The sequence below is a fragment of the Panthera uncia genome (genome assembly GCF_023721935.1).
Source record: "Panthera uncia isolate 11264 chromosome A1 unlocalized genomic scaffold, Puncia_PCG_1.0 HiC_scaffold_17, whole genome shotgun sequence".
Lineage (NCBI taxonomy): Eukaryota > Metazoa > Chordata > Mammalia > Carnivora > Felidae > Panthera > Panthera uncia.
In genome coordinates, this window is record NW_026057577.1 from 32,349,054 (window position 1) to 32,358,800 (window position 9,747).

Below are 9,747 nucleotides of genomic sequence, written 5' to 3' on the forward strand. Positions count from 1 at the left end.
GGAGGAGCTGGAACTTTGGGGCCCTGGCAGAGCTGCCCCCTCCCCGGGGCCGGTGCTGTTGGGAAGACCTCTTAGTGCCCCCTCCCTTAGCAGCTATGAGGAGCAGGGAGGCCCCCTCCCCATTCTGGTTGCTGTCGCTGGGCCTCAAGTCTCCCCCCCCCCCCCACAAAGTTACCTGACCCCAACACTAGCTCCAAGACTAGGATCCCCACCTTCTCCTCGCCTTCTCCTCAGGGTGTCGGGGGCCTGAAGATCTTGCCTGAGGGCAAAGCTACTCCTGTCCTCATTTCCTTCCTCAGGGCGGATGCCCTCCCAGCCCCCACCCTTGCCCCCACTAGCACCCAGCAGTCTTTTCTTTGCCGGCTTCCTCTCACCCCTGCCAGCTGGGGATCCTACAGTCCCTTCAGCCCCACCCCACCCCACCCCACCCCCCAGACTTCTCTCCAGGAGCTCCAGATTAGCGTACAGCAAAAGGCACCACAATATAGGTTTCTATTAAAGAGTCAAAAAATTGGCCCATCTCTCTTTTTTTTGTTTCTTTTTTTTTTTTTCCGAAGCTGTAAATCAGGATGTTACATATAAATAGTTTCCCTATAAAAACGTCTTTGCCGTTAGCTAGTATTATAAGACAATTTTTGCTAAAATGAAAATAAAACATTTTGTTATACCTTTTTCCTTTTATAGAAAATAAAAATATTTTTATTTCTTTTTTTCCTCCTTTCTCTCTCCAGGCGGTGGTCTCTGTTCTCCGTAAAGACAGTGGGGCAGGCGAGGCGGAGGGGGGCGGCGGGGCGGCGGGGGCCCCTAGAGGGGCGCCGAGTCCTGCTTGCCCCGCGGGGGGGGCCCGCGGCTGTGTCTGCTGCTGGCCCGCGTGCTGTGGCTGTCCAGGGAGTAGTAAGTCCTGCTGTCGGCCGCCGGGCACAGCGGCGGCGAGTCCGAGCGCAGCGCATCGTGCGCCGCGCGCAGGCCGAGGAAAGGCGTACTCTCGGCCGCCAGCGCCCCGTCCGCGTCGTCGTCCGAGCCTGAGGCCGAGCCGCCACCCGAGCCGCTGCTCAGCGACAGCGAGTCCCGCGCCGCGCGTGCGCGCTGCGCCGCCAGCCCGTTGAGGCGCGAGCGGCGCCAGCGCCGAGGCCCCGCCGACGTCCTGCGGGACGCGCCGCGGGCGCGCGGCCGCGGTGGGGGAGGGGGCGCGCACTCCTGCGTGGTCTCGTACTCGTCGTCCTCCGGGATGCGGAAGGGGCTGGCGGGCAGGCTGCCCAGGCTGCCGCCCAGCGCGCAGGCCCCGCGCCGCGGCCCGGGCCCCGCCGCGGGGTAGTAGTAGCTGTCGTAGCTGCGCTGCATGTCCGCGCCGGGTCCCGGCCCGGGGCCAGGGGGCGCCGGCTGCCGCAGAAGCGGCTGCTGCTCCGCCAGGCGGTAGCTGATGGGTGCGGCCGGCGGCAGCGACACTGCGTGAGCGGAGTTGGGGGACGTGATCTCAAAAGTCGGCACCTGCGTGGCCAGCGAGTAGTGGAAGTCCACTGGAGAGAGGCGCGCGGGCGTGGTCAGTGCCGACACGTACCTGCGGAGAGATGCAGAGGCGTGGGCTGGGGGTTACGGGTTATGGGTTGCGGTGGAAGAGGTGGGCCACTGGTAGTGCCTGGGATCCCGCCCGCCCGAATGATGGTGGCCGTCCTCAGTGACCTTAAGCAATTTCCTTAACCTCCCCCAGGCTCTGTTTCCTTATGTTAAGAGGGGATAACCACAGTGCTCATTCCAGGCTGTTGTTGGAATGATTCCATAAACGTATCACATGGGATGTGCCGGTGCCACTGCCTGCCTGATGCTCCAACGTGAACGGTCCTTTTGGTGTGAGGGATGCACACAGTCACCAATATTCTTGAACTGCTACTTTGGGTCAGGCTCAGATTGGGGCATTTTACATGCACCATTTCATCTAATACGGTAATTCTGTAAGACCCTTACGTCAGTCCCATACCACACATGAGAAAACTGAGACTCAGGACATTTAAGTGACTTGCTCAAGGTTCACACAACCGGGAAGTAGTAGGGCTGGGATTTGAACCGATGCCAGGCAGAACCAGGACTTATGCTTCCCTGCTCTCCAGAGCCCTTATTACTCTCTTTCTGGATCGTCTGACTTTCCTCTTCCACATGGACATCCAGTTAACCACCATGCCCCACCTCCTGGAACACACCCTTTGCCCTGCTCTGCCTCGACCTGGGCCTAATTGTTCACTCTGGTTATTCCCCCACTCCAGGGTCTCTCCTCCACTGTATGCAGTTTCCAAAGCAATCTTTTAAAGTCAGTTTTGCTTAAGGAGGCCCTTCCTGCCCCAGGGCCATCAGCCATCTACCTGGCCCCAGCTTATCTGTTCAGGCCCAGCTCCATTCTCCCTACATCTCACCCTGCTCTGGGCATCTCACTCACTAGCAATGTTCTTAAGTGCCTCTGCTAGTACAGCTCAAGGTACTCCCTTGCCTGGAAAGCTCTCCCTGTCTCTCTGCCTCCCAACCAGTAAGAAGTTCTATTGCTATTGATAATGATTGATAACAACCTAGTGTAGCCAAGTAGGAGTCAGAGAGCTTTGTGCACATGATCTCTGATGACCTTCACAAGAACCATGCATGATAGGTATTGTTTTTCATGTTCCACAGCTGAGGAAACAAGGCACAGGTGATCAACCTGCTCCAAATCACATAGGTGGTGGAGCTGGGCTTTAAAAGGTTGGGTATGGAAAACCTGGCTGCTTCCTAGAGCCTGCAGTTAAGCTGGGTCTGTCTGTCCTGCTGGAATGTCCTGTGCTTAGCACGTTCCATAGGAGGCTGTGAGCTTCAGTGGTTTGTGTCTATGGCTGGGTGCTTCTCAGTAGCAAAAACAAGATGGACCATCTCTGGACCCCCAGGCAGGCCTGCTCAGTGAGGGCTGGCATGGAGTAGGTGAAGTTAGAGCCAGAGAACATTTCCTCTCCCTCCACTCCAGCCTGGAGTTCCCAGTACTATGCACCTTCCTCTACTCTCCTCCCACAGACCCCACTTGCTAAGGGCCACTGGAGGACTGAGCAACGTAGAGGGCTGGCCTCCTATGACTCCTGGCTTGGAGTCAGGGAAGAAGGGGAGTTTCCTGGTTCTCAGTGCAGCCACTGCTCGGAAACCCAATGGTGTCTTGATCCCTGGGCCTTGTTGCTGATACTGCCAGGGCCTGCAGTCCTTCTTGGCTCATGCCCAGCCTGCCCTGGTCATTCTCTTTGCAGACAGCCTCCCCTCCCACCCTTCAGTCTGCTCGATCTTGGTGTCTTTCTGTTCCCACTGGGACATGGGGCCTCTAGGTGACACCAGGGTAGGGCTACCATATGTTCTGGCTTGTCCAGAACAGCCACTGTTTGTTCCTGATGTTCTAGTGCAATTATAGCATCCTCTTCAACTTTGAAAAGTGTCCCAGTAGGACAATTAAATTAGATGGTCACTCCACACCAGGGTCCACTGGCTCAAACTCAGTCCCAGTCTATCATTAACATGCATCCTGAGCAGATCATTCCACCTTTCAGGGACCTTGCTTGCCCGTCTGAAAAATGGACATGGGAATTTTTGGAGTGTCTCTGAGGTGCCCTATGGGTCAGCCCTGGGTCATCGGTGCCAGTCCTCTGGCCAAGGTGGGGCACAGGACACAAGATAGGAACTGACCTCTCGCTATGTGGGGAGTCACGCAGAGAGTCTACGGAGTCGTGGTAAGGTGGCACGGCAGCCCTGCGCCGCTCCTCCAGGCTGTAGGCCGCTGCCCGCCGTGCCCGGGCCTCCACACACGCTGGGCTGTTGCACTTGCTGGTGCCCACCGATGACAGCATGATGCCCGACTGGGAGTCAGAGGTCAGGCTTTCAGAACGTTCCAGGCTCCACGTGTGGCTCTCATGCCTAGAGAAGCCAGGTGGAGGTGAGGTGGGGGATCAGGAAGGGGCAGGACAGCCTAACAGGTGTGGTCCCAGGTCCCCCTGCCCCCCCTGGTTCTTCATTTCATTTCAGGCACCCTCAGCTCAATGCCCTTCTCCACTCTGAGCTGACGTGTAGTATCATGGAGGGAAAAGGAGGGCTAGGGTCCTGTGGATGGGTGAGTCCCAACAGGTGTAAGCCTTTTCTTTTCCTTCGTACAACCAACCTCACCCTAGCCTCAGCCTGGGGCCCCGGGTCCACTCCCATGATCCTTAGTCTTTTATGTCAGGAGCGCAGCCCTAGTGGCCAATACATGCTGTTCCATGCTGTTCCCCAGGGAAGAAGGAGGCCAACCATGTTATTGAGCTGTATGAATCTTTGTGCTTGGGTGAACAAAGAAAAGGAGGCTAAGGTGGACTAGGTTCGTAAAAGCAAACTCAGGAGAGAGCATCTAATAGGTCTGGGTGTTTGGGCGAGGAGGCATTTTATGCCAGATAATGTGGTGCTAATGAGGTCCAACCAAAACTACATGTTAGGTGGGAGCCCAGTGATGCTGTTGTTCTTCTGGGGCTGGTTTAGACTCGAAAAGGGAATCTGGTCCCCTGAGGATGGATGAATGTTTGGTGGTGGGTTCCGGTCTGAAGTCCTCTACCTATATTCCTTGACTCAGAGGGACCCTCAGTACAGGGCATAGCCTGGCTGGGAGGTTTCTTTGTGTGTCTCCGGGCATATGTGTTAGTGCTTTCTGTGGGTGTGCATACAGGAGTCTGCAAATCTCTGTGGGCCTGGGTGGTGCCCACCTGTGGCTGGAGGTGGGTGTGGCTGTGGAACAGTGGTGAGAAGGAGAACAGGAGTGGCTCCCAGAGAAGGTGGTCTCCGTTTCCCTCCGGATGACATGGTCTGTGGCTGGCACATTCTTGGAGATATACTGCAACAGACACAGAGTTAGTGACGAGTGAGTGGGTCAGCCCTCCTTCCGGGTGAGGATGGGGAAGTGAAGCACTAAGCTTCAGGTTGGGGAGTGGTCCACTGGATAAGTGACTTGATGTTAGGGCAGCGGTGGCCCCAGCGAATCAACCCCTTAAGGAAGTGGGCAAAGCGAGGCCAGTCATTCTGGTGAGGCTAGGCGAGGCTAGTGGGCAAGGCTGAGCATGGGATGGGCTGGCTGCTGCCCCGGCCCTTCCTTGCAGGGCACATGACAAAGGCTGGCGGTACAGTGAAGGGGTTCTGGTAACACCACTCACATCTGCCATCTGGATCTCCTCAGGGTCCAGCCGGGGGTGGCTGGGCCCATTGGCCAAGCTCCGATTCTGGTGGGCTGGGCACATGTTCTGCCGGAGGTGATTGTGCATCTGCTTCCGCTGTTTTCTGTATAGGAGAAGGGTGTGTTAGCCACCCCCCCCCCCCCCCCCCCCCCGCCCCATACAATGTATGAAATTCCCTAGCTGTCCCTCCAGGGGAACTCTTCTACCTCTGCCCTGGATGCCGGGGCAGTCTCCTGCTACTGCTGTTCCCTGTGCTCAGCCTGCTGTCAGCCAGGACCCCGCCGCTGGTCTGCCTCCTCCACTATCACCACGAGCTTGAATTCAGCAGGACCTGAGCATAGTGGTTCTGAGCTTTGGCTCTGCTGAGAGAGCTTTGGCTCTACTATATCCTAGCTATGTAATCCTGGGCCAGTTACTTAAACTCTCCATGGTTCACTTTCCTCATCTTAAAGTGGGGTGACCATTTACCCATCCCAAAGTCCCCTGAGAAGTAAGAGCAGATAAAATATTCAGGCACTGGCCCACCCACCCATTCATTCATTCATTTGCTCTTTCTTGGGTTTTTGCTATGTGCCAGATGCTGTTTTGGAACAGTGAAGGAGACAGATACAATCCCTACCCTCGTGGGGCTGGCAGGCCAGTAGGGGAGGCAGATAATAAACACATAAACAAATTAATAAACGAGACACTTTCAGTAAAGTGCAATGAGAAAAATAAAACATGGTGCTACGGTCAGGGGCCTGTGGGACTACTTTACATTGGGCATATTAAGTTCCCAACACATTTGTTCTGTAATCAACAAGTCTAATCATGTCACTCCCATTTAAAACCCTTCATTGGGGGTGCCTGGGCGGCTCAGTCCGTTAAGCGTCCGACTTGGGCTCAAGTCATGATCTCATGGTTTGTGAGTTCAGATCCTGCATTGGGCTCTCTGCTGTCAGCACAAAGCCTGCTTCAGATCCTCTGTGCTCCCCTACTCATGCTCATGCTCTCTCTCAAAAATAAACATTAAAAACCAAAAACAACAAAACCCATCGCTGGCCCTCTCTCAGTGCCCTCTCACTGCCCTAGCTTGCTGTATCCTTGGGAAGCTTATTTCTGATCCCCCACCATGCTGCCCTCTCTACCCTTTGGACCTCTGCACATACTGTTACATCCCAATGGAGCACACTCTCTGCCTCTTCTTCACCTGCTAACTCCTGCTCTTCTCTTAGGCTCAGCCTAAATGCTACTTCCTCAGAGAAACCCTTCTTGCCTTCCAGCCAAAGTTAGGCACCCCTGCAATGTATCTTATCACACTGGACATCTTGCTTAGAGCACTGGCCATGTGCCTGGTGCAGGGCCTGGTATCTAGCAGGCAGTGAATGAAAGTTTGTTGAAGAAATGAATGAGGTTAGAATAGGGGCTTGCTTTTCCACTAGTTCTTGACCTCATTTTTCCTACCTGGGCCCAGTCTCCTCTGGGATCCTTGAGCCCCAAATCCCAAGGCCGGCAGGGCCTTAGATCCCATAGATAGGCGTAGCAAGAGTCAAGACCACGGGACTCAGTACGCTAAATGGTGGCTATGCCCAGACCTTGCTTTCTGGATAAGAATGGATGGGACAAACCTATCATTTTCTCTGCACTACATCACTCTACAACCTTCATTGGGTCCCTACCATTTACAGAATAAACCCAGGCTTCCTAGCTTGGGATTCAATGCCCTATGGTACTATCTAGGTTCCAGCTGTCTTTTTAGACTCATGCCTTTTCCTTGACCCCAAAATTACTCCAACTAGTCTGGGCTGCTCGTGCTCTAGGAACACAGCTGACCCTTTCCCACATTTGTCTGTCAGCCTGCACTCTTCTACAGGAACTGGGAGCACCCTTTCTGCACCTTTCTTCCCCTTGCTCTAAAGTTCTGCCCCATCTTTCCTCTGCCCAGAAGTGACCTGGCCTCATCTTCTCTGGGCTCTGGCCTGGCCCGCTCTCAAGTGAGACGAGGCAGTACATCCCAAGGTCTCTTTTTCCACTGGGAATGCAGCCTTCTTTTCTGTGCTTCCTCACTCCCAACACTGCTCCAGCACCAGCCTACTTGATAGGGCAGATGCCCCTTCACAGTGTCATCTGAGGTACATACTAGGATCACTCCCGCTTTACAGATGAGGACTCCGAGAGATCCGTCAGTTTACCCAGGGTCATGGTAAATGGGAGAGCTGAATTCAAACCCAGATCTGTCTTCTTCCAACACTCATGCTCACAACAATTCTTGTTCATTCCTCTGGGGCCTGTCCCTCCTACCCTCTGCTCCTGCTTCTTGGCCCAGCCCTTCCTCTCCACACCAGCTGCAGAGGCCCCTGAAGGGGCTGTTGGGGCATAAGGAAGTGGCCAGGCCAGACATGGGGAGGGTGTGTGTGGGGGGGTGGAGAGAGACCGTTTTCACAAAAACAGTCCTGGAGGCCCATCCCTAGTTGGCCTACTGCAGGCCTGAGTGTCTGACACTCACTTAGTCTTGCAGTAGGCGACCACGCAGACAATGCCCACGACCAGCAGAGCCACGCAGATACCGGTGATAGTCAGGACCCTCTTCTGGTACAGCTCCTCGGCTTCTGCAGAGGCAGAAGAAGAGGATGTGAGGGGGCAGGGCAGGAGGCAGATCCAAGGGGAAAGTGGTGCAAAGAACCCACCCCCACCTGCCCCCAAAGCTTTGGGCTCCTTCCAGCTCAGGGCCTCCCAGCTCCTTTGCATCTCCTCCTTCCCCAGCTAGTCCCTTCCTACTGGATTGCTTTCTGTTGCCCCCAAATCCTCCCACACGTGATCTGCTCACAAGTGACTGAATTCACCTTCCCAAACCCTACACCCTGCCCAAAGCACATGAATGGAAAATGCAGGGGGTGGGGGTGGGTGGGATGGAGGTGAAATTCCAAAGGCCACAGGTGAGGGCAACCCGGCGTGGCCAGCAACCTTGCCCTGCTCCACTATGGCCTGATGGCTTCAAAGAGCCTGGATGGGTTGGGGAGAGCTGTTCTTCATGGCAGTGAACATGTAGACACTCGGCAGAGCTGGCTTGCCATTTCTGCTTTGCTAAGAAAGGCAAGGACGTCAGACAGGACATCAGACCCAGAGGCTGGACTTAGGAGGGACGCCAGGAGCAGGGACAGAGCAGACCAGGCCCATGGAGGAGGGCATAGAGAGAAAGGCCTTGATTTGTTCCTGCACCCTGGATAGCATGTGGCCCTGGCCCATTCCAGCCCTTCCCTTTGCTTTCGAGAAACCCACGAATGGCAGCATAGCCCTTGGTGCCTAGGAAAGTTCTTGTGCTCAAGGAGCAGCCGCCACCCTTTCTGAGGGGTTGAGCTAGGCTGGGTCTCAAAAAGAACCGGCCATCCCTTCCACCTCCTACTTCTTGGTGGGGCAAATCTTGCCTGTCTAGAGCAGAGAAAACCAGGAGGAAGAAAAGGAAAAAGGTGACAGCAGCAGCCTAGGCATCCCCTGCCCCCACCTGTACCTGCCAGCTGGCCCCTCCACATGGCCCCCTCCCCCCAGCACAGGGATAGGTGGAGGCTAGACCCCAGCACCGTGGTAGAGCCCTGGGAAATGTCCTGAAGTCCTTGGACTTGCAGCCCCTCCTGTGTACACCAACCAGCAAAAACTGCGAGTACAAACCCTCTAGACACACATACCTTTACAGCTCTGGCTATCTGCACACAGACCCCTTCACAAAGATACACTCATACATGTCTAGGGAAGCGTGTGCGCGCGCACACACACACACACACACACACTCATGCAGTCTTAACCCTCCACCCTGGCCCCCATCTCTGGGCTCTGTGGTCCATATCCTGCTTCTGGTTCTCATCCCTGCCCACTCCCAGTCCTCTCCAGTGGGGCATCTGTCTCTGTCATTCCTCGGAGACCACTCTGGTCACGGTCACCAACAACTACCCACTTCCAAGTCCTGTGGTCATTTGCTTCCCTCTCGGCTCACTCCTCCTGTTGTGCCCACTCCCCCTGGATGGCTCTTCTTTCCTGGGTGTCCCCCTCTTTCACCGGCTGACCTGTTCAGTTGCTGCTCCTACTCTTCTATGTGGCCTGCAAGGTAGAAGGGCCCAGAGCTCTCAGGCTTCTTTCCTTCCTCCACGTGCCCTCTTTCCCCTCATGATCTCACCCAGCTCAGACTTTAAATACCATCTGTATGCAGGGGACTCTCAAATTTGCATCTCCTGCTCTGACTTCTGCCTGAGCTCCGGACCGCTCTACCCAAGGGCCATGGCCAAACAGAAGTGCTGATTCCCCAGCCTCTTTCCATACCTGCTCCTGGCCCTTCCCATGTCGTCAGTGGTCGCACCACCTCCCCTATTGCTCAGGCCCTGAACTTGGCATCACTGCTGATGACTCCTTTCTCCCTGCCTGCTCTGATACCTAGTCCTTCAGCAAGTCTTCTCAGCTCTGCCTCCCAAGTAGATTCTGGGTTTGACCACTTCCACTGCTTCTAGCTCAGTCCAGGATGGTGTCATCTCTCACCTGGATAGCAGGTCACCTTCTGACAGGCTTCCTTGCTGCCACTGCTCCCCAGCCT

At 55.4% G+C, this 9,747-nt stretch overlaps 1 protein-coding gene across 1 annotated transcript; it reads right to left on the minus strand.

Moving 5' to 3' along the window:
• Positions 1–4,395: 4,395 nt before the first annotated feature.
• NRG2 (neuregulin 2) lies at positions 4,396–8,038 on the minus strand. The gene is made up of 3 exons (XM_049649352.1): positions 7,675–8,038; positions 5,169–5,292; positions 4,396–4,852 (listed from the first exon to the last, which is right to left on the minus strand). The coding sequence occupies exons 1-3, from the start codon at positions 7,914–7,916 to the stop codon at positions 4,577–4,579; spliced, it is 642 nt and encodes a 213-aa protein (XP_049505309.1). The 5' UTR covers positions 7,917–8,038; the 3' UTR covers positions 4,396–4,576.
• Positions 8,039–9,747: the final 1,709 nt, after the last annotated feature.

Excerpts from the sequence above, each read along its gene's own strand:
- NRG2 (XM_049649352.1), bottom strand. The coding sequence starts at position 7,916 with ATGCAAAGGAGCTGGGAGGCCCTGAGCTGGAAGGAGCCCAAAGCTTTG. Across the intron at positions 5,293-7,674 it reads GTCGCCTACTGCAAGACTAA|AAAACAGCGGAAGCAGATGC; the intron begins GTGAGTGTCAGA and ends TCTCCTATACAG. Across the intron at positions 4,853-5,168 it reads AGGAGATCCAGATGGCAGAT|TATATCTCCAAGAATGTGCC; the intron begins GTGAGTGGTGTT and ends TGTCTGTTGCAG.